Source organism: Schistocerca cancellata, chromosome 6, assembly GCF_023864275.1.
Source record: "Schistocerca cancellata isolate TAMUIC-IGC-003103 chromosome 6, iqSchCanc2.1, whole genome shotgun sequence".
NCBI lineage: Eukaryota > Metazoa > Arthropoda > Insecta > Orthoptera > Acrididae > Schistocerca > Schistocerca cancellata.
The window spans coordinates 292,811,630-292,838,051 of NC_064631.1; the positions used below are offsets into that span (position 1 = coordinate 292,811,630).

The 26,422-nt window shown below is 42.6% G+C and overlaps 1 protein-coding gene across 5 annotated transcripts in view; it reads right to left on the reverse strand.

Annotated features, from left to right (window-relative positions):
• LOC126088553 (uncharacterized) overlaps positions 1–26,422 on the reverse strand; it is a 525,775-nt gene that overhangs the window by 109,884 nt on the left and 389,469 nt on the right. For 4 of the 5 annotated variants that reach the window (XM_049906736.1, XM_049906735.1, XM_049906738.1 and 1 more), the window contains one exon: positions 5,381–5,523. In XM_049906736.1, coding sequence (XP_049762693.1) covers positions 5,381–5,523 — 143 coding nt within the window. The remainder of the gene's footprint in view (positions 1–5,380; positions 5,524–26,422) is intronic. The other variant, XM_049906737.1, reaches the window with a different exon arrangement.

Below are 26,422 nucleotides of genomic sequence, written 5' to 3' on the forward strand. Positions count from 1 at the left end.
AGTGCTGACCCAACGAGTTAGAAATTGCGACGGGGTCCACTAAGGTATCATGCGCGACAGTGAGCCCCGAGACCGGGGAGAAACTAGGCGCGCCTGAGAACCGTCGAAGCCGACTCCAAACTTCCGAGGGGGGAGTGAAGGTGTTAAATGAGCTAATAAAGAATTTCATGCTTGCCTTCTTGCTATCGCGGATGACGCGACGGCATCGCGCACGGAGCTGCTTATAGCGGATACAGTTGGCCAAAGTAGGATGGCGACGGAAAATGCGAAGAGCACGTCACCGCTCACGTATTGCGTCATGGCATGCCTCGTTCCACCAAGGAACTGGGGGGTGCCGGGGCAATTCGGAGGTGCGTGGTATTGAACGTTCCGCAGCTGTAAGGATAACGTCGGTAATATGTGTGACCTCATCGTCGATGCTGGGAAAGCGACGGTCATCGAATGTCGCTAGAGACGAAAAAAGTGTCCAATCGGCTTGGGCAAATTTCCAGCGTTGCGAGCGCATATATGGCAGTGGAGGCTGCAGTCTAAGGACACATGGAAAGTGGTCATTCGAGTGTGTATCATCAAGAGCGAACCATTCAAAGCGCCGAGCTAGCGGAACAGTACCGACCGCAAGGTCCAAATGAGATAAATTTGTCATGGAGGCAGACAAAAATGTGGGGACCCCAGTGTTGAGGCAAACTGGATCCGCTTGGTGGAAGACGTCTAGCAATAGAGAGCCACGTGGACAAGGATGTGGAGATCCCCAAAGCGGGTGGTGGGCATTGAAGTCCCCAACCAGCAATTAGGGGGGTGGAAGCTGACCAAGAAGATGAAGGAGATCAGCTCGTGCCATTGGTGTGGACGATGGAATGTATACAGTACAAAGAGAGAACGTGTATCCAGAAAGGGAAAGACGGACGGCGACAGCTTGGAAGGAACTGTTTAAGGGGATTGGGTGATAATGGAGAGTATCATGGAGAAGAATCATGAGTCCTCCATGGGCCGGAGAGCCTTCAACAGAGGGGAGGTCATATCGGACGGACTGAAAATGAGGGAGAACAAAGCGGTCATGGGGACGCAGCTTTGTTTCCTGAAGACAGAAGATGACCGGCGAGTAGGATCATAAGAGGACCGACAATTCATCCCGATTGGCTCGAATGCCGCGGATATTCCAGTGGATAATGGACAAAGGGTGAACAGAAAATTGAGGAATGTGACCAAGGGTGCTGTCAACTCAACGACTGCTCAGAGCTTGCGACCGACAGCATGGAATGGCATTCAGCCGAAGGCAGAAGATCCTGATCCATAGGTTGGTCAGGAGCAGCTCCTGCCACCAGCGATCGGCCGGTTGACCGGCCACCAGCAGTGCGCCTCGGCGACACAGAAGACGGCCGAGGGCGATTTCCGCCAGGTGGTGCTGTAGATGGGATACGCCTTGGCGGAGAAGGAGAGGAACTGGGTTTCTTTGTAGCCTTCTTGGAAGTATGATGTTTAGATGAAGGAGGAATCGATGGTTGGGAAGTTGCGGAACGTAAAAACTCTTCACGAGAGTGCTCTTTTTTCGAAGACTTGGCGTCTGACTTTTGGGCTCGAGATTTAGCAGAACCCAACGAAGGGTGAGCCATAGAGTGGGCAGGCGAAAGTGGTGAGGTTGAACGAGCGATCTTAGCGCTGGCCGATCTGACGACCGTGGAACTAAAGGTGAGGTCGCAAGTCTGCGTGGCCGCCTCCTTTGTTGGCCGAGGAGAAGCAAGGACAGTGCTGTAATTTCCTGTCTGAGGCACGGTGGGCTTGCGACTAGCGAATAACTTTCAAGCAGCAAAGGTCGACACCTTTTCCTTCACTCTTATTTCCTGGATGAGCTTTTCGTCCTTAAAAATGGGGCAATCTCGAGAGGAAGCAGCGTGGTCACCCATACAGTTGATGCAGCGAGGGGATGGAGGTAGACAAGCACCCTCATGGGCATCCTTGCCACACGTAACACATTTGGCCGGATTGGAACAGGACTGGCTGGTGTGATTGAACCGCTGACACCGATAGCAACGCGTAGGGTTTGGGACGTAAGGACGAACGGAAATTATCTCATAGCCTGCTTTGATTTTCGATGGTAGTTGAACTTTGTCAAATGTCAAGAAGACAGTGCGGGTTGGAATGATGTTCGTGTCAACCCTTTTCATAACTCTATGAACAGCCGTTACGCCCTGGTCAGACAGGTAGTGCTGAATTTCTTCGTCAGACAAACCATCGAGGGAGCGTGTATAAACGACTCCACGCGAGGAATTTAAGGTACGGTGCGGTTCCACCCGGACAGGGAAGGTGTGGAGCAGAGAAGGACGCAGCAATTTTTGCGCCTGGAGGGCACTGTGTGTTTCTAACAACAGGGTGCCATTCCGTAATCTGGAACAAGACTTTACAGGACCTGCATTGCGTCGACACCTTTCTGAATAATGAAAGGGTTGACCGTGGAGAAGTCGTGACCTTCGTCAGACTGAGAAACAACAAGGAACTGTGGCAACGATGGAAGAATCGTCTGTGGCTGAGACTCAGTATACTTACATTTGTGAGCAGACATAGTGGAAGGTGAGGAAACCATTGCGGAAGAATCCCCCACGATTACCGGCGTCTCCAATGGCGCGCTCCTCCCTTGTGGGGGCCCTCTCTTGAGGGCACTCCCGCCTTAGGTGATTGTTCACACCTCAGGTCACACCTCCCGACAAACGGACGGAGGGACCAATTGGCACTTTCGGAAGTTATCAGCTCGGGTAATCACCCCTCCCTGGGCCTGGCCATTACCAGGGGGTACGTACGTGTCCTACCTGTCTACCCGGGGCGGGGAATTACGCGTTACCCCGTCACCGGCTACGCACAAAGGGCATGGGTCGGCCTTCAGACACGCACAGGGAGGAAGAAAGAGAAAGGGAAAGGAAAGAAGAGAGGTCTCAAACGCCGCAGCGAAGAAAAGGGTAAAGAGAAGAGGTAAGGAAAAGAGAAGGACAAAGGAAGGAAGAAGACATAAAAGCAAGGAAGGCGAAGAATGGAGTACATTTACGAGCGTCCGTCTCCGGACGTAGGCACAAACCATACTCCCAGATGGGGAGAAAGGGAAGGAAAGAGCCAGAGGTGAGGGGAGGAGGGGCGAAGATAGGGATGGGGAAGGATGCGGAAAGGGAAGGTATGCAGCCCGGAAAGGAAGGAAGGCCACATTAGCTCGGGGTCCCGTGCTCGCTACGCACGTATCCACAAAAGAGTTGTGGACCCCCTGGGGGGACAGGCAGAAGTTGTGTGCTGCATTCGGAAAGGGCGACAGTGCTTACGATGGCTGTGGGAAAGTGATCTGTAGTTTGCACAAATATATGGTAACACACTAGAAAACCAACTATGTAAGATGTTTGCAGAAACTTACTAACAAAACAGTACTCTTCAGTTTTTATCAGAAGTGTGAGTTCCTTCTTCATGAACTTTCCTTTACTATTGTCTTTCTTGAACACAGAATACAGAGCCTTCAATACCGAGAGCAAGGAGAATTTTTGTAACTTTATTTATTTGGTTACATGTGTGATATTGGTTGTACTGGGAGTTCTCTCTCCTGCCAGTCCTCCAACATCTTTGTAAATTTAAAGAATTTGTGAATGGAATTGTTCTTTTCAGGAAATTTTGCAATCTACAACATAAAAATCGAATATAAGAATGAACAAAAACAAACAAATCTAAGTGTAAAAGTCTGCAGCAATTTAATCATAAGCTAGTGATAACTAATAATGAAAACTGTAAGGGGAGGAGATTGATTGTGTAGGGGGGGGGGGGGGGTGTTTGTAGTTAGCTTCGCAACGAAGCAAAGGGTAGGAGCATCAAATAACTTAACATTTTTCAAAAACGTGTCAATAGCTGCAGCAACAAGTAAATGAATTATTTTTGTCTGTGAGTTTGTTTGTTATTGGGTCTTCACCTGTGCACAAGTTTGCTGATTATTTGAGTTACACAAACAATACTGTAACACTAATTTTATGTTGCCTCATTTATAAGTGGCACTTATATCTAATAGGGTGTTAAAGGTTTTAGCTAACAGACTGATAAACATCAATCAGTTCTCTGTATCTCTTGTCATCTATTTCCCTATAACAATTCAGTGTAACAATTTAGTTTCATTTATGCACCTCAATAATCACGGTCTTTGTCCTCATAATACCGCATCCATTATCCCACCATCATCTTAACTTTTCAAGGTGAGTTCCTTATCCAGATGTGTTTGGTGTTCTCTATAATACAATTAAGTCCATATTTGACCACATTCCCACATCACAAGAAACACTTCAGTTTTCCCACCAGCTGGTCTACGATTCCGAATGACAACAACATTTCAACACACTACTTGCTTCTGAGTAATGTTCATGTAATTTTATAACTTCTAACTGTAAACACTGTATCCATTATCTCTTACAATGATGATTCTATATGAGTAGTGACTTCCCTGTTTGACTTACACACACGCACACACGCACACACACACACACACACACACACACACACACACACACACACACACACACACACACACACAAATGTGTGTGAAAGTCAAGACAGGAAGAAAGACAAAAAATCTGTTGCTCATACAACACAACACAAAGCAAACCATTGTCCTGCAATGCTTAATTCCTCCTGAAAACTGGAACCACATAACAATGTTATGTTAACTTTGAACAGAGTATTCCATCAGAGGGAACATGCAAACAAAAATGTTGAATTTATTGGTAATCTAATGAATACTTCAAAAGTAATTTAACACATATGCAGTGTCATTGGCTTTCAACTTTCCTCCAGTGTATAAAGGATGAGAAGAGAACATAGTGGGAGGGGTGGGAAGGGAAGATAGTATTGGGGGGGGGGGCGCTAAAGATCGTATGGGGGGCTAAAGAGGGTGGGAGGATGAAGTTTGGGGGGACAGACTGGGTAGCGGGGACATGACAGACAGGGAATGGGGGAAATTTCTATGCAATACGGTGTCATTACAAAATTTCTAAAAAAGATGGGTAATTATATTCACAGAAGGTTTTTAATTTATATACATTTTGTTATGTCTATCCTTAGCATCTTAAAATCCCTATGCTAAACACAAATCGTGTAGAACTGACATTGAAATGGCAATGGTAAAATGAAGAAGCTTCAAACATCTAATTCAGCAAAGCAATATGTCTTGGCAGCTGGCCAGGAGCTGTAACTCTAAATTGGAATGCTGGATTCTATGAGAGACGCAGTTGACAATATCTCCTCATACTAAAGAAGTCAACAAATAGAGAAGGTAAAAATCACTACCTAATGATCTAACATACATCCTTCAAGCAGTAAGTCATAAAAATTACACACTATATCCAAGAAAGAGATACAAAATGTTGCTTACCTTTATGCGAGAAACTGCTTCCTCAGCCTGGTTCATACGTGTAGTTTTTGTTGGCTGCCCTTCACAGACAAGTTGTGTAGAACCAAGATAGTTGGCACGGAACAGGACACCCTCAATGAGCACTGCCGGTTCATGAACCATAGCTAAAATATTTACAAGAAAAAGAGTGATTTCAGCTCCACTTTTGAAAGAGATTAGAAAAGAATCACCTTTATACATGTTTCAGATGTTTAATAATCAAAATAAAGTTTCATGCCATTAAGTGTCACATGAATTATTTTTATGCTAAACACCAATACCATTACAATATTTCCCGTCACATAAATGTATATTCACACCGCAGCTTTGGCAATGTGCAGCACTGACCATATAGTGGAGGAATTGAGAAGTAGATTAGAAAAGAATTTGAACACTGCAGCTGCACTGATAACTTGTATTCTTTGTACTTGAGTGCACTGAAACAGAACAGTTGTGAGGGAAACACTGCAAGATGCACTATGAAGTGTGTGCTAGTGTCTTAGAGTAGCCAGAATGGACTCCTACTGCAAAGGAGTTTTCAGAGATATAGAATGCTGAGAAAAATGTGAACAAAGAACTGGAGATTATATTCAAAACAGACAGAAAATTCTGTACATGGTTTGTCTAATAAGCAAAAAATAATAGTATTAACAATGGGTCAAGGTGATCATGGTATGCAACTAGCTATATTTCAATGAAGAGCTATTTTGTTTCTATTTGGGCTTAGAAACAAAGATGCCCTAAACGGACTGGAGTGGTTTTCCTGTTTTGTACAGCCTCATAATGGCTTTAAGTGCACACAGAGTATCAAAGCAGAATAGGAGTTTTATACCTTGAGAACATCACATTTATTTCAGTGCCCTTAAGTAGGAATTAGTTCAATAATTGCACCTTGGGGACATGGCTGTAAAACACAAATAATCAGTTGAGGTTCCGACCCTCTGCCTATATCCAGCAATTCAGATACATATGTAGTTGTGGTGCTTCTGTAAATTGTTATATGAAGTCGTCCTTCTTCTTCTTCCATTTTGGCCATCTTAGGACCACGTTAATTCGCTTCACTTTTTTCTTCTGGTCTTTCTCCTTTCCCAATATTCTTTCATTCTCATACTTTGCAACCTTCTTCAATCTTTTGTCCAAGATGATTTTGTGCTGGGTCTCGTTCTGTCCTCAAAAGCTTTGAAGGCCTGAATTCTTTATTTAAAAAAATCATCCTGTTGTATATCTCTGGTTCTTGTATTCTCATTTATTCCTACTCTCTTCCAGTCATCATGGAATAGAAAATCAACCACAAGACTGGACCTCATGGGATACCTACATGATTATTAAAAAAAAAATTGCTCTGCTTCTAGCAATAATGTGTTCCACATGATTGGAAAGATACGCAGGAAGTGGAAATAGACACAGGAAGTTGCAATGATCGAAAACCAAGGCAAAACGAAGGAAGACCTAGAGAGGATCAATACTACATGCAGAGAATGTCAGTTGATCCTTAAGATAAACAAATTCAATGTATAAATCAGTGGAAAGAACTCTTATTGTTTGTTTACATAACTTGTGACGAAACTGGAAATGCATACAACTGTTAAGCATCTACGAGTATGCATCTTACATTATTTAACCCTATCAGACAATTTTTTTGGAGAAAGGAAAATGTTTCTTTATGCTGCAATGCTCTTAGATGATTTTTAATGATTTTAGATGCAAGATTTATACAAAGATATGCACCCATTTTCAAAATATATTTTGTACACTTTGCTTCTTTTAAAGAACTAGAATAACTAATTTTGAAATATTCACTGTTGTAATAAATAAGCTGACCATTCAAAAATTAGCATGCAAAATAACAAAAATAATATTCACTTATACAGTGCAATATAAATAATCAATGACTTCCATGTAGCCTGGCAGTCACAAGCTGTTGTGTACTGCTACAATGACGTTTTGATATTTTCATAGTGAAGCCTAACAGTTGGCAGCAGTTGTACAAGATTTAAAGATCCAAAGATTCAACATTCAGAAATATGTACATGAGGTTTCCACAAGGGAAGAAGATTTCTGTTGCAACTAAGGGACAGTAAAATGTTATCAATTGTAACACCTGAAAGAGTTAAAATAGAACTACCACATAAAACTATTAGTACAAAAGTCAAATGCCAGGCAGAGATTCGATGGAAGAATTACATGTAATTATTGTTGCACCCTGACTGATGTATTTTGTATGGCTGGAAAAAAATTAGGACATCTCCCTACGTTACTGCAACAAGCCAGGGTAGCACGTCATGTCAGACGGCTGAGTAGTTTGACCAGAAACATCTGCCTACATAACAAATACTGATAGTAAGGCATAAATACTCTTCATTTCTAGTCAAAGGTATTGTAGACTGACAGCTGCCAGTCTCTAGGCTGGTCCTCCTTTGACCGGTGAGACTAGATGCCTCAACCAGTCACCTTCTTTCGAATCCAACGTTGCTAGCTGTGGCACTGCTGCTGGTGCAAAGTCTGATGCTGTGGAATTAGTGCTCTCCACCTTCATCCTACTTATGTTGCTGCTGGCTTTCAACCCTGGAGGTCTCTGGTTCCTGCCTGGGGACAAAGAGTCACCTGTCTGCCATCATCTATGGGTGCAAACTTCTTACTGCCTGCTCTGCATGTGTAAGCAGACTTGAGCTGTTGTAACCTGCCTCTTTTACCCTGGATCCATGACATGATTTTGTGCACCTCCACGTGCCTCATCTACAGCTGTTTGGCTGTCGCCTGCCACAATCGCACACTGTAGGTGGACTACAGCATCATCTTCAACTGGGCATGCACTGTTTATGTTCTTTGGGTGCTGGCATCCCACATAATGAAATGGCAGATGTACTTTGAGTAATAAATGACTGGTTTTCCAATGCTGTTTCTCTCACATCTCACTGAGCACCTAACAGCTGCCCACTTACTATTCCACTGCAACTCTTGCCTTGGGTGGTGGTATTCTGGTACCCTGACATCAATGTTCACATTTCCACCACTCACCATAGTGGTTGGTCAAACCAGTTGTCACAGTCATCGTCAGAGGGCCACTGACGTTGGAAGCAGGGATCCTCAGTCACACATCCACCTGCAAACTTGCATTCAACAGTACCAATTTCGAGTAATGGGGCACACTGAAGAACTTAGATGCAGCCATTATGGCTGCCACACAACTTAAGGAGGTGGTCATTGTGACTTGGGTGCAGGATACATGGAGTGTATTTTCCTCAGAGGTAAAGTGCTATAGGTGTGGACATACCGGCCACTTTCAGCAACAATGTCATCAATCACAATGCTGTGAATGCAGAGAAATGGGACAGCAGGCATAACATTATCAGAATAAGGAGCGGAATGGACAGAATTACAACAAAAATTCATTAAATGACTACAGGAGTTCCGCAACCACCAGATGGCACTCCTGATAAAACAGAATGCTGCAAGAGCATATGCAGAGCCACATTGCTGCTTGGTAGGCATGCTGAATGGGATGGAACATAGATTTTTAGTGGACACAAGGGCTCATATGTCAGTCTGGACCTCTTGGATAGGAAGAGACCAAAGTCTCCATGGTATAAGTTACATGGGGTAGGAGATAATGATGTGGCACCATTGGGGGTTAACATTGTTCAGTTATAACATTAGAACAATGAATTTTCACGAATATATGGAAGTATTGTACCATAAGGAACTGAGTCTAACACCTTTCGAAAGTCAAGAAATGTCATCAACCTGGGAGCCAGTATCTAGAGCCTGTTGCATATCACGCACAAAGAGGGTTAGCTGTGTCTCGCATGAGCGCAGTTTCCTAAAACCGTGCAGAAACCAGCACGGCTTTAGGAAACTGTGGTCATGCAAGACACAGCTGACCCTCTTGTGCATGATATACAACAGGCTCTGGATACCGGCTCACAGGATGATGCCATATTTCTTGACTTTCGAAAGGTGTTTGACTCAGTTCCGCACTGTTGCCTCCTCCAAAAAGTGCACGCTTATGATTTATCTGATGACATACGCGGTTGGATAGAAAGTTTGCTAACAGACAGGGAGCAGTATGTCGTCCTGGATGGAGTGACCAACAGAAACACGTGTAACTTCAGGTGTGCCCCAGGGCAACGTAATACGTCCACTGCTTTTTACAATTTACATAAACGACCTGGTTGATGGTATTGACAACAGCATTAGACTGTTCGCTGATGATGCTGCAGTCTATAGGAAAGTAGTATCACACAAAAGTTGTGAGCAAATCAATGAGGATTTGGAGAAAATAAATGCGTGGTGTAATGACTGGCAGTTGTCTCTCAATATTAGTAAGTGTAACCTACTCCATGTAACAAGGCGAAAATCCCCATTAATGTACGAGTACAAAATAAATGCCCAGTCTTTGGAAGCGGTAACATCCGTCACGTATCTGGGTGTGACTATTCGAAATAATCTCAAATGGAATGATCATATTACACAAGTAACAGGTAAGACAAACTCTAGATTGCGGTTTATTGGTAGAATCCTGAAGCGATGCAGTCCTTCAACAAAGGAAATAGCTTACAATATGTTAGTTTGTCCAGGCTTAGAGTACTGTTCGTCTGTATGGGACCCTTACCAGTTGGGTCTGATTCAAGAGACTGATAAGGTCCAAAGAAGAGCGGCAAGATTGTTGACTGGGAAAGTTTGAAGTGGGACACACTTGCACATAGACGGCGCACTAAACAGAAGGGGCTGCTCACTAAATTCCGAAATCCAACCTTCACCGAGGATGTGGTGCATGTATTATTACCATCAACGTTCAAATCGCACAATGATCACCATTCAAAGATAAGGGAAATTAGAGCTCGTCCTGAGACGTTCAGGCAATCATTTTTTCCTCGCACGATCCGCAAGTGGAACAGAGAAGGGGGGGGGGGGGGGGGGGGGGGGGGGGGAATTATGACGCTGGCACGAATAGCGAATAGTGCCCTCCGCCACACACCGCTTGGTGGCTAGCGGAGAGTGAGTGAGTGAGTGTGTATATATATATATATATATGATGAGACTTACCAAACAAAAGCGCTGGCAGGTCGATAGACACACAAACAAACACAAACATACACACAAAATTCTAGCTTTCGCAACCAACGGTTGCCTCGTCAGGAAAGAGGGAGGGAGAAGGAAAGACAAAAGGATATGGGTTTTAAGGGAGAGGGTAAGGAGTCATTCCAATCCCGGGAGCGGAAAGACTTACCTTGGGGGAAAAAAGGACAGGTATACACTCGCACACACACACATATCCATCCACACATACACAGACACAACGCACGTGGAATGTTTCCCTCTATTATATATATATATATATATATATATATATATATATATATCTGTGTGTGTTAGAGACCATTTTATTACTTCTCTTCAAATCACATTAATCATGGAATGGAAACACACAGCAACAGAACATACCAGCGTGATTTCAAACACTTTGTTACAGGAAATGTTCAAAAGGTCCTCCGTTAGCGAGGATACATGCATCCACCCTCCATCGCATGGAATCCCTGATGCGCTGATGCAGCCCTGGAGAATGGCGTATTGTATCACAGCCGTCCACAATACGAGCATGAAGAGTCTCTACATCTGGTACCGGAGTTGCGTAGACAAGAGCTTCCAATGCCCCCATAAATGAAAGTCGAGAGTTGAGGTCAGGAGAGCGTGGAGGCCATGGAATTGGTCCGCCTCCACCAATCCATTGGTCACCGAATCTGTTGTTGAGAAGGGTATGAACACTTCGACTGAAATGAGCAGGAGCTCCATCGTGCATGAACCATATGTTGTGTCGTACTTGTAAAGGCACATGTTCTAGCAGCACAGGTAGAGTATCCCATATGAAATCATGATAACGTGCTCCATTGAGCATACGTGGAAGAACATGGGGCCCAATCAAGACATCACCAACAATGCCTGCCCAAACGTTCACAGAAAATCTGTGCTGATGACGTGATTGCACAATGGCGTGCGGATTCTCGTCAGCCCATACATGTTGATTGTGTAAATTTACAATTTGATCACGTTGGACTGAAGCCTCATCCGTAAATAGAACATTTGCACTGAAATGAGGATTGACATTGGTGGATGAACCATTCACAGAAGTGTACCCGTGGAGGCCAATCAGCTGCTGATAGTTCCTGCACACGCTGTACATGGCACAGAAACAACTCTCCATACAGTGACGTGGTCAACGTTACCTTGTACAGCAGCAACATTTCTGACGCTGACATTAGGGTTATTGTCAACTGCACGAAGAATTGCCTCGTCCATTGCAGGTGTCCTCGTCGTTCTAGGTCTTCCCCAGTCGCGAGTCATAGGCTGGAATGGTCCGTGTTCCCTAAGACGCCGATCAATTGCTTCAAACGTCTTACTGTGAGGACACCTACGTTCTGGAAATCTGTCTCGATACAAACGTACCGCACCACGACTATTGCCCCGTGCTAATCCATACATCAAATGGGCATCTGCCAACTCCGCATTTGTAAACATTGCACTGACTGCAAAACCACGTTCGTGATGAACACTAACCTGTTGATGCTACGTACTGATCTGCTTGATGCTACTACTGTAGAGCAATGAGTCGCATGTCAACACAAGCACCGAAGTCAACATTACCTTCCTTCGATTGGGCCAACTGGCAGTGAATTGAGGAAGTACAGTACATACTGACAAAACTAAAATGAGCTCTAACATGGAAATTAAGCGTTTCAGGACACATGTGCACATAACATCTTTTCTTTATTTGTGTGTGAGAAATGTTTCCTGCTGTGTTGGTTAGGGGCTGCGCAACCCTAGGGCTGGATTTTCTGAGCAAGTACCATGCAAATATTTATCTTTTGTGATATACTATAAGACTCAGTAGGATATCATTCCAGGTAGGACTGACTGAAGAGAATGTTAAATTGTAGAAAGGGTCACCTATAATGAAGATGGTACCAAATAAACTGCAAACACATGCTTTAAAGCTCAATTCAAATGATAAAATACCAAGTAGTACAGGAGATGTACTGTGGGTAAGTGTTGGTACTGACCTACTGAGCAAAATTTGTGTTACAGGGTCACTGAAGTGCCATGAAGAGTTGGATATTTTTGCACTGAAGTGTGGTAGGCATGAAAGGAATAGATGGAGATTACATGGTCCTGGTGATGTACTGATGTACTTGGATGTCCTAGGCATGGATGATCTAGATATGATGCGCAGATACTTTTGTCACAAACAAACCGTCAATGCATGTTCATTAGGCGAGAAAGTGAAAAGTTTAAAGGGGTTGATATGTCAGCTTTGGAAGCTTGGTTATTATGATTCATGGATCCATTCAATACTGGTGACCCATTACCAGCAATACCAATGACACAACAAAGGATACAGATGGCAAATGACCCTTCAGGAAGCCATACAGGATACCCAAGCACTTACAATCTAAAATGGAAGAATTGATCAATCAGCAGTTGGTCGATAGCATCATTAACTGGGTAATAGGAATCAGCTGTTTTAATTATCTCAAAGAAATCTTCAGATCAAATGACAAAATAGAAGTTTTGTTGTGATTACCAATATCTAAAAGCAAGAACAATCATGAATGCATATCCTATATCATATGTAAAAGAGACATTATACAACATAGGTTAATGTAAATCCTTTTCAAAGATGGATTTAAAGAGTGGTTATCACCAATTGGAGGTGGATCTCGAAGACAGGTCAAAGACCACATTTGCTGTTCTATGGGGTTGTTATCAATATCAACAAATGACATTTGATCTTAAGAATGCACCAGTTACATTCCAGAGACTATTGGATGAATTTCTGAGGAGGCTGAAAATGAAACAATGTTTGGTTTATGTAGACGACATTATTGAGTTTATATTGACAACATCATTGTATTTTTTAAAGACCTACAGGAACATGTGCAATGACAATGAAGAAGTGTTTAAGAGTTGCATTTGTCTGTCTAATGCAAAGTATTGAGTAGTACCATTTCTTATCAATGGAGATAACTGATCTAGGTCATGTAATTGCCCAAGATGACCCGAGGACTGACCCAAAGTTGATTTGCACTTAACATGACTGCTTACCATTGCAAACCATGAAACTATTTCAATCATTTTTGGAATTCTGTAATTATTATAGAAAATTTGTTAAGGAGTTTGCGGAAATTGCTACACAGTAAACACATTTGTTGATGAAAGGTGTGTGTGTGTATACAGACCGCATTTGAGAAATTACAAGAGGTATTAACAACGAGTCCAGTGTTAATATTTCCAAATTATAAGAAGGACTTTATCCCACCTTGTGAGGCAAGCAACCAGATGACTGGATACATTCTCAGTCAGAGTCAGGATGCAAGGAACACCTGGTATCATATGCATCAAGACAGTTAAATAAATCCAAACAGAATCTCTCAAAACAGAAGGAAATACTGAGCAACATTTATAATGTTCCATATTATTATCTGCATGGGAGGAAATTCAAAGTTCACCGATTCATGCTGTTTTAAAGTGGTTACTACAACTAAAGGATCATTCAGTCATTCAAGTAGGCTAATGCGTTGGGCACCGAAGTTGAGTGAATTTGATTATAAGGTGATACTCAAACTCAACAAGAAACATAAAAATGCCAATGGCTCAGCAGGAAGACTCAGGTTGTGCAAGCCATTGGACGTGCCTTTCTAAACGCCAAGAAGCACAGAGTGCTGACACGGACTGCAAAATAATTAAGACACCAACACAGGGCTATGACAAAGTAGGGGCCATGTCTTGTGGTACCTGCAGCTTAGAAGGATTCTGATCATCAAGAAGACCAGAAATATTGGTGAAAAGTAAGGAGGCAGGACGTCAAGTAGTATGTGATGAATTGTACACCATGTGCATAATGTGCCAATCTAAATCATAAGTTAGCACAATTGCAAAGATTACCAGAGGCAACAAAGCTACCAAGCGTACAATGTGCCAAACTCAATCATCAAATAGTACCATTGAAAAGATTACCAGAGGCAACAAAGCCATCTGAAATGTTGGGGTTGGACATTGGGGTGATTTCAACCTAACACAAGTGGGTAAGTGCTTTGTGCTAGCCATCATAGACTATTTTCATGTTATGTTTGGTGTTCTTGAAACAATAATTACGGATCAAGGCACTAATTTTGTGGGCAGTCTAATGAAGTAAGTGACATCTACTGCATATTCGGAAGCTCAGAACTAACCCTTTCCATCCTCAATCAAATTGAAGAACAGAATGCATTTATCGTACGGTTACCAAAATTTACATTGTTATGTGAACAGCCATCACAATAACCAAGACGTTTACTTCTCGTATGTCACAGCGGCGTCCATATGGAGTAGTATATGGTAGAAAAAGGTCTTCGCCTTCTGAAGACATTAAACAGAGAGAGAAGTGGAAAAAGCTTGCACAAATGTTATGAGATGTTTGGAAAAAGGTAAAGAGCAAATACGAAAGCACTCAAGTGTCAGCCAAGGACGAGGAATGACATGTTGATGATCTACCTGGGTACAGAAGCGATCAATGGGTTTCACTGGAGAATCCCAACACATCAAAGGGCAAAATGAAGAAATTCCTTACTCATTATTAGGTAACATACCATGTCATAGAAATGGCATAACCTGTAAATGTGAAGTTTCAGTTCCCAACAAGGACTTCCATTGTGCTTGTGTGGCACAAAGATGTTTAAAGGAGTTGTGGACACACTACCCCAAGTGCCAATGCCATTACTTGTGAAGGATGTTAACTCAAAGAAAAAGAGGAAAAAAAAATACATGCTGACAAGTAGGGTATACTCAAGAGTGCCTTACGCAATTAAGTCATGTTGACAGATAGCCATGTTGCAGGATTTATGCAATAGTTATGGTAATTTTGTCACTATTTTAAAGTATGTCGCAGGTTCATCCTCTAATTTATGAGTTAACGGGAAAGCGTTTTGTAATCCAATGTGAGTGTGCTAATGAATCATGTAGATAGACTTTTTCTCGAAAGGGAGGGTGGGGGGGGGGGGGGTGGGGGGGGGGGGAGAAAGAAAGAGACAAATTCCTTTCTCCCATGTGGTGTTACCAAGGACAATGCCCAGAATGGGTGTGATAATTCTAATGACACTTGACCTCTTCAGGGGAGTAGTGTACACACTACAAAACGAATGACTTACACCAAGACTTGTTTTTCAGATAAGACGACATCATTCCAACTGGTCACCAGTGGATGTTGAAGTTCAACCGTAATACATATGAGGTGAGAAATGATATATGAAGATTGGAAGAAACTTTTACAGGGCTGCACTTAAGGCTAAGAAGGAAGGAATACTAAGAGAGATGTACGGAGAATATCAGAGGTTACAACTTTCCTATGAAAGTTTAAGGGTCAGTTACGTCAAGTAATGGATTTAGTGCTCTGAACTGTCATGAACAACAAAGACAATGACAAGGTTGAAATTATGGGATAGTGGAGTACTTGTCAATGGGATGAACTGTCACATAACGAGTATTGCGATCCATCTCCCTGATCTCACCACTGTAACGAATATAATTAATCAAGAAACAGTCATCATCACAAAGGCCAGAGAAGCAACTGGACATGTTGCCAATACAGCAACCGACAATCCTAAACAACTCCCCTTCACTCATTAGATGAGATTATAGCTTCACAAAAGGGACTAACTACCACAGAACAGATGTTTCAACATGTACAACAGTATCGCAATAAGAAAGGCCACAACATTATGATCCCAAGTGTCACAGTATCCAGTAATGTAGGGGTTCTGATTACACTTTGTGTAACCTCCATCTACCCTATGCAAAAACCCATGAGTGGCGATTCAATGAAACCAAATCACATGGGGAAGCAAGATAGTCCAGTGGTACGACACTAGATAATGATGTTTGATTGTAAAAATATAGCCAAGAACCTTGTGGTTTAAGCCGAACTAGTAGAAGAGAGAAACCATGTCCATTTTACATACACTCCTGGAAATTGAAATAAGAACACCTTGAATTCATTGTCCCAGGAAGGGGAAACTTTATTGACACATTCCTGGGGTCAGATACATCACATGATCACACTGACAGAACCACAGGCACATAGACACAGGCAACAGAGCATGCACAATGTCGGCACTAGTACAGTGTATATCCACCTTTCGCAGCAATGCAGGCTGCTATTCTCCCATGGAGACGATCTTAGAGATGCTGGATGTAGTCCTGTGGAACGGCTTGCCATGCCATTTCCACCTGGCGCCTCAGTTGGACCAGCGTCCGTGCTGGACGTGCAGACCGCGTGAGATGACGTTTCATCCAGTCCCAAACATGCTCCATGGGGGACAGATCCGGAGATCTTGCTGGCCAGGGTAGTTGACTTACACCTTCTAGAGCACGTTGGGTGGCACGGGATACATGCGGACGTGCATTGTCCTGTTGGAACAGCAAGTTCCCTTGCCGGTCTAGGAATGGTAGAACGATGGGTTCGATGACGGTTTGGATGTACCGTGCACTATTCAGTGTCCCCTCGACGATCACCAGTGGTGTACAGCCAGTGTAGGAGATCGCTCCCCACACCATGATGCCGGGTCTTGGCCCTGTGTGCCTCGGTCGTATGCAGTCCTGATTGTGGCGCTCACCTGCATGGCGCCAAACACGCATACGACCATCATTGGCACCAAGGCAGAAGCGACTCTCATCGCTGAAGACGACACGTCTCCATTCGTCCCTCCATTCACGCCTGTCGCGACACCACTGGAGGCGGGCTGCACGATGTTGGGGCGTGAGCGGAAGACGGCCTAACGGTGTGCGGGACCGTAGCCCAGCTTCATGGAGACGGTTGCAAATGGTCCTCGCATAGACCCCAGGAGCAACAGTGTCCCTAATTTGCTGGGAAGTGGCGGTGCGGTCCCCTACGGCACTGCGTAGGATCCTACGGTCTTGGCGTGCATCCGTGCATCGCTGCGGTCCGGTCCCAGGTCGACGGGCACGTGCACCTTCCGCCGACCACTGGCGACAACATAGATGTACTGTGGAGACCTCACGCCCCACGTGTTGAGCAATTCGGCGGTACGTCCACCCGGCCTCCCGCATGCCCACTATACGCCCTCGCTCAAAGTCCGTCAACTGCACATACGGTTCACGTCCACGCTGTCGCGGCATGCTACCAGTGTTAAAGACTGCGATGGAGCTCCGTATGCCACGGCAAACTGGCTGACACTGACGGCGGCGGTGCACAAATGCTGCGCAGCTAGCGCCATTCGACAGCCAACACCGCGGTTCCTGGTGTGTCCGCTGTGCCGTGCGTGTGATCATTGCTTGTACAGCCCTCTCGCAGTGTCCGGAGCAAGTATGGTGGGTCTGACACGCCGGTGTCAATGTGTTCTTTTTTCCATTTCCAGGAGTGTATTTGTCGAATGTATGTAAAGATTTTTTCAGAGGAAGCAAAAATCCAGGTCTGATTTTATAAAGGAGGGAGACCTGTTGTGCCACAAAATGATGTACTCTGCACAGCTGGGAGAAAAATTAGCATAATGATCTCGGCTACTGCAGGGAGCAAGAGAAGCTGGTCAAATCAGATGGCTGAAACGTCTGGTGTTAAGTGAGTACTGATAGTGAAGTGCCAAGGTGATTGCCTCATGTAGTCACCATGCAGAGAGACCAAGGGTGCAGTAGTATTGACATGGCAGAAGCCGAAGATGCACCAAGCTGGTGACCTACTTACTTCACATCTGATCCATTGACTTCTTGTGGATTGCATGATCAAAACTGATATAGTAGCAAATTGAGGACAGGTAACAGCTGTATAAATACTTGTCATTTTTAGTCAAAAGTATTGCAGGCTGCCAGCCACATGTCCTGAGAAGACCTACGATGGTCTATATGCCTCAGCCAGTCACCCTCATCGGGCTCTGAAGCTGCTACCTATGGTACTACTGCTGCAGCCAAGTCTGATGCTGTGGAGTGGGGACTTTCCAATCAGCGGACCACATGGGGTGGGGTGGGGGGTTACTTCAGCTGCTGGCAGCCTTCCACCATGGAGCTCTCTGTCTCCTGCCCAAGGACATGCAGCAGCTCATCTGCCATCCCATGTGCATGTGAACTTTTGCTGCCTGACGCTGCATGTGTGGGGAGATTCCACCATTGTGAGCTGCTGACATCCTGAGCAATGACACAACGGGTGTACTGTGAGTAATAAAGTAATGGCTTCCCAGTGCTGTTTCTTTTACTTCTCATCGGGTCTCTGACAGGCATCCACTCACCACTACTCCACCCCTCACCTCGGGTAGTGGTATTCCAGCATCCTGTCTTCTATCCATCCAGTTCCATCTCCCACCATAGTGGCCAATCAACCTGGTAATTATAGTGTAATTCAACTATGAGGTAGGCAGCTTACAGAATCACCATTTAATGGATTCTGATGATTGTTCATAATTCTTCAACCCTTACCACATAGAGTTAATAGAGAAGACAGAGAAACTTCAAAGAAATGTGGAGCATTTTGTTACAGGTTCATTTAGTAAACATGAAAGCATCAAGAGTATATAGTGGTACATGACATACACTCTGTCATACACCAAAAGCCTAGCTAACAGAGTAGATGTAATAGTCTTAGAACAATATGGAGTTTGCTGTGTCTTGCATTTGAATAGCCTTAATCACTCTAGCTTGTCTGAGCATCCATTTTTATGGACAATAATGAGGTTTCTTTTTACTTACTTCTTTCTTTAACTTGACAATAATGATTTGCATGTTTAAGAAGAATATACATTAAAACATTGGGCCTATGGCTGAGGCGCCCATAAGTGAGAGGTAGGAGGCAAGAGGCAGCTTACCTGTAGGCAACGGTGTCACTGGAGAACAATCTTCTTGTACTGCTGATCCTATAGGGTACTTAGATGAGAGGTATTTGATGTAAATGAAAAGACAGAAGAATAAAACTGCAATGGTAATAGCACCTCTTACAACTGGAAAACAAAAGGCTTTGGTCTGCAAACCGACCGGTTAGAGAGGTGTTTGATGCCAGTGGAACAGATGGAAGGATGACAGTGAATTCCTATTTGAACTATAATAATTATAATTATAATTATAATTATTATCATCATTATTAAACCTGAAAAGAATAGTAGTAAATAGAATGACTAGCTGAGAGGCTGACAGTAACAAAAAAGGAGAGAAATTTACAAAAGAGGTCAGTCCAGATTAAAGCCACCCTGTTTAGGGAAACTGTGTAATAAACAAAATGAAGTAAGTTAAACCTGTAGGAAATCAAAGTTAAGAATTTCAAAATTCCGTATTACTTATACTAAACATGAGGGAGCAGTGGACAGATTACTTTTGAGTTCGAAACGCTAATGTGGTGTAGACAATTTATCAGTAATATCTGTTACTGAAATGGCACTTAACAAGAGCAAATCAAGCAAGAAATTGAAATTTTTGCTAATTTCACATGTGCACTCTATTTCATCATATTGAACAGCCATACCAACATTAGTGGCTTAAGTATTCTATGTATTTCTCCATAATCCACTGATGTCTTTCATGTATGGCACTTAATTCCACTAGAAATTGCAGTTTAAATTCACATTTTATTCATCTACTCTACTCATTATGTTAACTGCCTTGATACATTTTGTACTTTCTTGTTAGATAACAAAGAATATATATTTTTCTCTGTAGGTCTGTCAAGCTAATAAGTTTCATTTTATCTTCATGTTTCATCTTCATAACTTTGGGGAGAAAGACACTACTAAAGATATGCACCTCACTAGGAAAAAACAATCCCAAATTAAGTTAAGTGTAACTAACTAAGTATTTTCCATGAATTGCTTTAACAAACAGCAATGATTGATTGCATGGTATGAAAATATTGCATAACATGAGAATGACACTTCATTTCACTGGAAATTTTCTCCGCAGTGTTGTTCGATTTTCTCATATTGGCTTTAGACACTTTTAAATGGGCTCTCAACTTCTATTTATAAGATTCAGACATGACAGAAAACACTGCACTATAAAAAGCACAGCTTAAAAAGTATCAGGTTAAGCACACATTTAAATAGTTATAAAATGAACTACTATGGTAAAATTCTAACAATGGTTAGATACAGAGTTTGCCCTTTCATTTAATGTCATCTCTTCATAAAGCTTGAGCAGACAACAGCAGCTTGTTATTAACAGCAAACATTTGCTATAATTACTACAGTAACGCACATATTTGCTGAAAATACTGTTTCAACTAACAGCAGAGACAGAAGAGCTGGATCTTATGTAAGTTATGAACATGCCAATGATGGGGAAAAAAACCATCAGATTGCTCAACACAGATAGTTGGTCTTTAATGGTATACACACAACCTTCCCATTTTTTGAGTCTGGATTTATTAATCTGTCTCTGATGTTCCTTGAAATTGTCTTTTTAAGATTTCCTTCATTTCATAACATTATTGTTACTTCATTCATAACACAGAAGTGGCAAATGACTTAGTACATGCATGTAGACACCAAAATGTCTAAAAAAACGTGCAGGTTTTGAAACATTGAGGATTTGTGTAGTCCAACATAGTATTACGGACATTACATTTCCTTCGAGATGAAGTGGAGGCAATACAAATGGTACTGGAAACAGAAATCATGCACAGATTTTTCAAAAATTACTGTTTAAATGGCATTTCACTGATGTTTAAAAGAAATCAATATTACTGTTCTTCAAGGAGTTAATATGGAAGAAAGAAAAAAAACAACAAAATCATAAATTTGAGACTCAAACATTAAGCCTCTAGATGACAGTTCCAGTTTCCAAATGGAACACACCCAACATACAATTAATGCCAAAGAAGACTGAAAGCTACACAGTAACTGATTTGGGCCAAAGTAAAAGCAAAAATCATGGAAAATATATTTCTACATGGGAAAAATGCAAAAACCACCTAACGAAACCAACTATAACTCTACTGACAATCTAATAGCACGTGGGACCAAAATTCTACAACTCAGTGCTGGTTCTGCAGATCCCCATTCCAAGTAAACAAAGGCCTCTGTCAAAGTTGATTTATAGTAAACAACGCAAATCCATGACTTAATTTCCTAAAAAGGAAAATATTCAAATATAACCTACTTTCTGAAGGGAAAAATCAACCATAAGTCTTCAAAAACTGAAGTTAGTTGAACGATTCCATTATGAAAATTTATGGATAAATTTTTTTTTAATTACAGGGTTCAGATATAGAAAGAAAATAAAACCCCTACTCTTTTAGCGAGCTGCTATTTTGTAGGTTCTCAAATAAAAATGCTGACCATACTTTACACAATATTTGCTACCTACTGTTGAGCTTCAAAAGAGAATTAGTTATATTACTGACATGGAATGCACATCCATGACTGGGCTCTTATTTGTATTGACAAAGTAAGGACCCAAAAACATTACGAGAACACTCCACCTTATATGAAGGCAGAGCCAGCACCAAGCACAAACAACAGATGGGCTGGGCAGGGAACAGCAGGCATGCACTTCCCCATGCACTCCACACAGCCACTTACCAAGGCCAAAGTCGTGGGCGCAGACAGGCGCAGAGTGGTCGACACACGAACAGACAGACACACACACGGGCGTGAGGCGCAGGGCAGGGCAGGGCAGGGCAGGGGTGGATGCAGAGGGCACCAGACAGAAAAAAAAACACCACTTTAGCTCAGGAAGTGGGGGAACCAATGATGCTGGGGATGAGAAGACCATGCTAATTCAAATAACATTTACTAGCTTATTCAACTCCACAGAAGTCTGTTTCAACAAGGATATGGACCAATACAAGTTTAGCACAATTTCTTCACACACAGCCCCCCCCCCCCTTCCCCCAACACTTGCATATTTAAGTGAAAGAAAAACAACTATCTTATTGGGTGATCTGGAAATTCCTTGATGGAATACAGATAATGGAAAGAGTAAAGGTACCATTCACTCTATAGCTGAGACCTTTGGTACACGACATGCACATAAAACAGACTGAAAACATTGCTGAGCTTTCACACAATGTCTGCCCCCACCCCTGTGTTTGTTTGTGTGTGCGCGCGCACACGTGAAGAAGGACATTATCCAAAAAAGATCAACGAAGTTTTCGATCTTGTTTACGTGCCTGTCGATCACTCTATGCCTCAACTACATGGTGAGAGGTTACTTTTACTCCTTCCATTATTTAGCTTTCCTTATGATCATATAAACAACAATAACAATTTACAGTAATTTCTCACTATAGTGTTAGATATACCTTCAGATGCTTTCTTTCACTGGTGTTCTTTTTACAGAAAATAATACTTCCTATACATTAAACTTTCAGTATACTGCACAACAAAGCAAAATTATGTGCACTGTAGTCCTCTCTGCAGCATGAAAATTGTCAATGCCTAATAATATGACAAACGTATCCAGTTCAACTGAAATATACACAAACATTACAAAACTACATAAAGTGGCTACTTAAAAAGAAGCAACACCAAGCTCATCTACCTGCATAATAGAAACAGGTACATGCTACCTTATGCCCTCTGCATACAGATAATTTATCACAATGAATACATGTACAAAATTTTGGTACAACAGAAATTTATGAGAACTAGCTACTGCATCAGCTTGTTCACTTCACTTCACATCACATCACATCACATCACATCACTTATAACTACACTCGACACTACGCTCAAAGTTCAGCAAAGGCCAACTTTATTAGTAACTGTATCACATTTCTTTTTATTCATTCTTCTGGAAATTATTTTTTCCAATTTATTTTCACTAAAGACTTTTCAGCTTTCATGAGAGTTACATGTATCACTACAACAAAACCAAATTCACTTTAAACAATAGTATATTCTGATGTTTGTTTCTTTTTTGTTGCCTTTGTCCCACATCTATGCAGGGTTGGTAGGCTTATTACATCTAAAGTGTAGTATGCAGTGGTAATCACCTAGTCAGATGTGGAAAACTGGCTAAAAACCACATCCAGACTGGCCAGCACACCAATTCTCACTGTTAAACCACAGGCGGATTTGATGCTAGGCCTGTGCACCTCCCCGTCCTGGAAGCAGCTCTTTAACAAGTATGGCTACCTGTCCAGGTGTATATTCTGCCATTTCACCACACCAATTTTACAAAATGATTCTGATGAGGAAGACACACGGTAAGAAACTCCCAAATATTATTAGTTTGTATTCTCCAGTAACAGATCTTGCTTACATTTGACAAGACTTGGAATATGAGACTGTTCTGATCAAGCATTTCCAAATGTGAAACCTCTACATCAGAATGGCTATACCTTCATTCAACTCTGTCACATTCTTAATGACATAGGTTCATGGTCTACCACAAGGAACACGTGTGTAACCATCAAAAAATGGAAAATCCAGAATGGAATGTAACAGTATTAGAGAAGGAAAGTTGCTACTCACCATATGGTGGAGATGAGTCACCATAGGCACAACAAAAAGATTCACACAATTACAGCTTTCGGCCATTAAGGCCTTTGTCAGCAACACACACACACACACACACACACACACACACACACACACAGACGAACAAACAAAACAAACAAACAAATGAACAAAACAAACAAACAAACTTGCACACATGTCTGCAGTCTCAGATAACTAAAACCACACTGACGAGTAGTTTTAGTTATCTGAGGCTGCGTGTGTGTGTACGTGTGTCTATTGCTGACAAAGACCTAAAAGGCCGAAAGCTATAATTGTGTGAATCTTTTCGTTGTGCCTATGGCGGCTCAGCATCTCCACCATATGGTGAGTAGCAACTTTCCTTCTCTAATATTGTTACATGTGTGTATCTAAATACATGTAACTAACCCAGAGAGAGAGAGAGAGAGAGAGAGAGAGAGAGAGAGAGAGAGTGAGAGTGTGTGTGTGTGTGTGTCTCTGCGACACTGCATACTTAAATATACTTTCACTTGTTACTGTTTTATCAGGTTAGCAATGATGATGTATAATGGCCTCAAATCTCCAAAGAGACTATTTAGCACGTGACTGAATAAAGATCTCCTTATGCACACAAAAATCATTTCTTTAGCCCAATTGCATGGAAGCAATGAGGTCTTGGTAGGTCGCTGGAGGGTGTAGGCACTCCATCTGCATCCAAAATTCACCTAATTCCCGTAAATTCCAGGAGGAGGGGGGGCGATGAACTCTGACATCAGTTCAATCACATACCAGATGTCTTCGATCCTATTCAGATCTGGTGAGTTGGGGAGCTAACAAATCAACTGGAACTCACCACTGTGGTGCTCAAACCGCTCCATCGCACTCCTGGTCTTGTGACCTGGCACATTATCTTCTTGAAAAATGTCACTACCATCATCAGGAAACACAATCGTCATAAAGGGGTGTATGTGGTAAGCAAATAGGGTACAATACTCCTTGGCCATCGTGGTGCCTTGCATGAGCTCCACTGGACTCATGGATTCCCATGTGAATGTTCTGCACAGAATAATGGAGCTGCCACAAGCTTCTTTCTAACACACAGTATAAATGTCAAGGAGCTGTGCCCCTGGAAGACTAAGATTCATGCCCTCCCATTGACACGATGAAGAAGGTATCGGGATTCATGAGACCATGCAACACTCGTGCCACTGTGCCAACATCCTTTGCCAATGTCGTGGTGTTAACACTGGCACATGCACATGCATCGGCTGTGAAAGCCCGCCATTAGGAGTGCTTTAAGCACTGTGTGTTCAGACACACTTGTACTCTGCCCAGCATTACAGTTTGACGTTAGTTCCACCACAGTTCACTACCTGTCCTGTTTTACCAGGCTGCCCAGCCTTTGGTGTCTGACATTTCTAATGAGGAGCCACTGCATGACACCATGACGTCTGGATGTGGTTTCACCTTTATTTTGCCATGTGTTGAACACACTCATCACAGCACTCCTCAAACACCCAACAAATCGTGCAGTTTCTCAAATGCTCATGTCGAGCCTCCAGAGCATCACAATCTGCCCTTGGTCAAACTCAGATAGATCATGCACCTTCACCATTCTACACACCAACAGCATGTTCACTGCTACTACATAAACTGTACGTGTTTCTGACAACCAGTGATTCCTTGCCAGACGACAGTGTTCTTGCCTGGAAGGGTATATATAGATCGTAGGTCACTGGTCATAATGTTTTAGATTATTAGTGTGTATTCACTATCTCTTCATACACAACTTTCTTGTAAAATGAGGATACGGTACACAGGCAAATGTTCCAGCGCAAATGGAAGGAACACTAAAGCCTGACTCACACCAGAGTGAACACAAGTGAATGAGCATCAGCTTTCTCTCATGTTAAGCCAGTTGAGTACAAACAACCATCATTCAGTGAAGTTCAATCTTTCAGCAAATCATCAAAGGAAGTTCACCTGCATTCTGCTTCAGTGCTTGCCTCTGTGTTAACAGTATGGAAGGAAGGAAGATCTTGTGTGTTATATCTGTTGACAGTGGAATCATTAGAGACAGTACAATTTGTAGGTACCATCGTGACATTTGCCTGGAGCAATTTAAGGATAATAACTGAGGCGAAAAAATTCACGTAGTCACAAATTTTTGTACAGTGGTAGGGCAAGTGTCATGAATAACATAATAAAAATCCTAAACTGTAGGCCATGAGCATGTGGACGGGGTAGGGGGGGTTGGATTGGTGTGTGTGGGGGGGGGGGGGGGGGGGGGGGTTGAATAAAAGTAACTTTTTTATGGTTTTCTTGAATGTTTTGAAAATTTGGCATCTAGCTCTGCTGACAAAAGCTGTCACCAGCACACCGGTCAGCAAAGATGTAACAAGAAGGTCAATATTAGGTGCTGGATCAAGCACGTTTACCAGGAGAGATGCCGAGGATAGACTCTCAATCAACACGTTGCCAATGCCCTCTTGACCGCAAGTACTTTGATTGCCGCCACAGACCAGAGGGCTTAGTCTCCGTCTCAGTCACCAACTCGCACTCCAGTTTGGCATCATTTGTATGATGTGACTTACCAAAC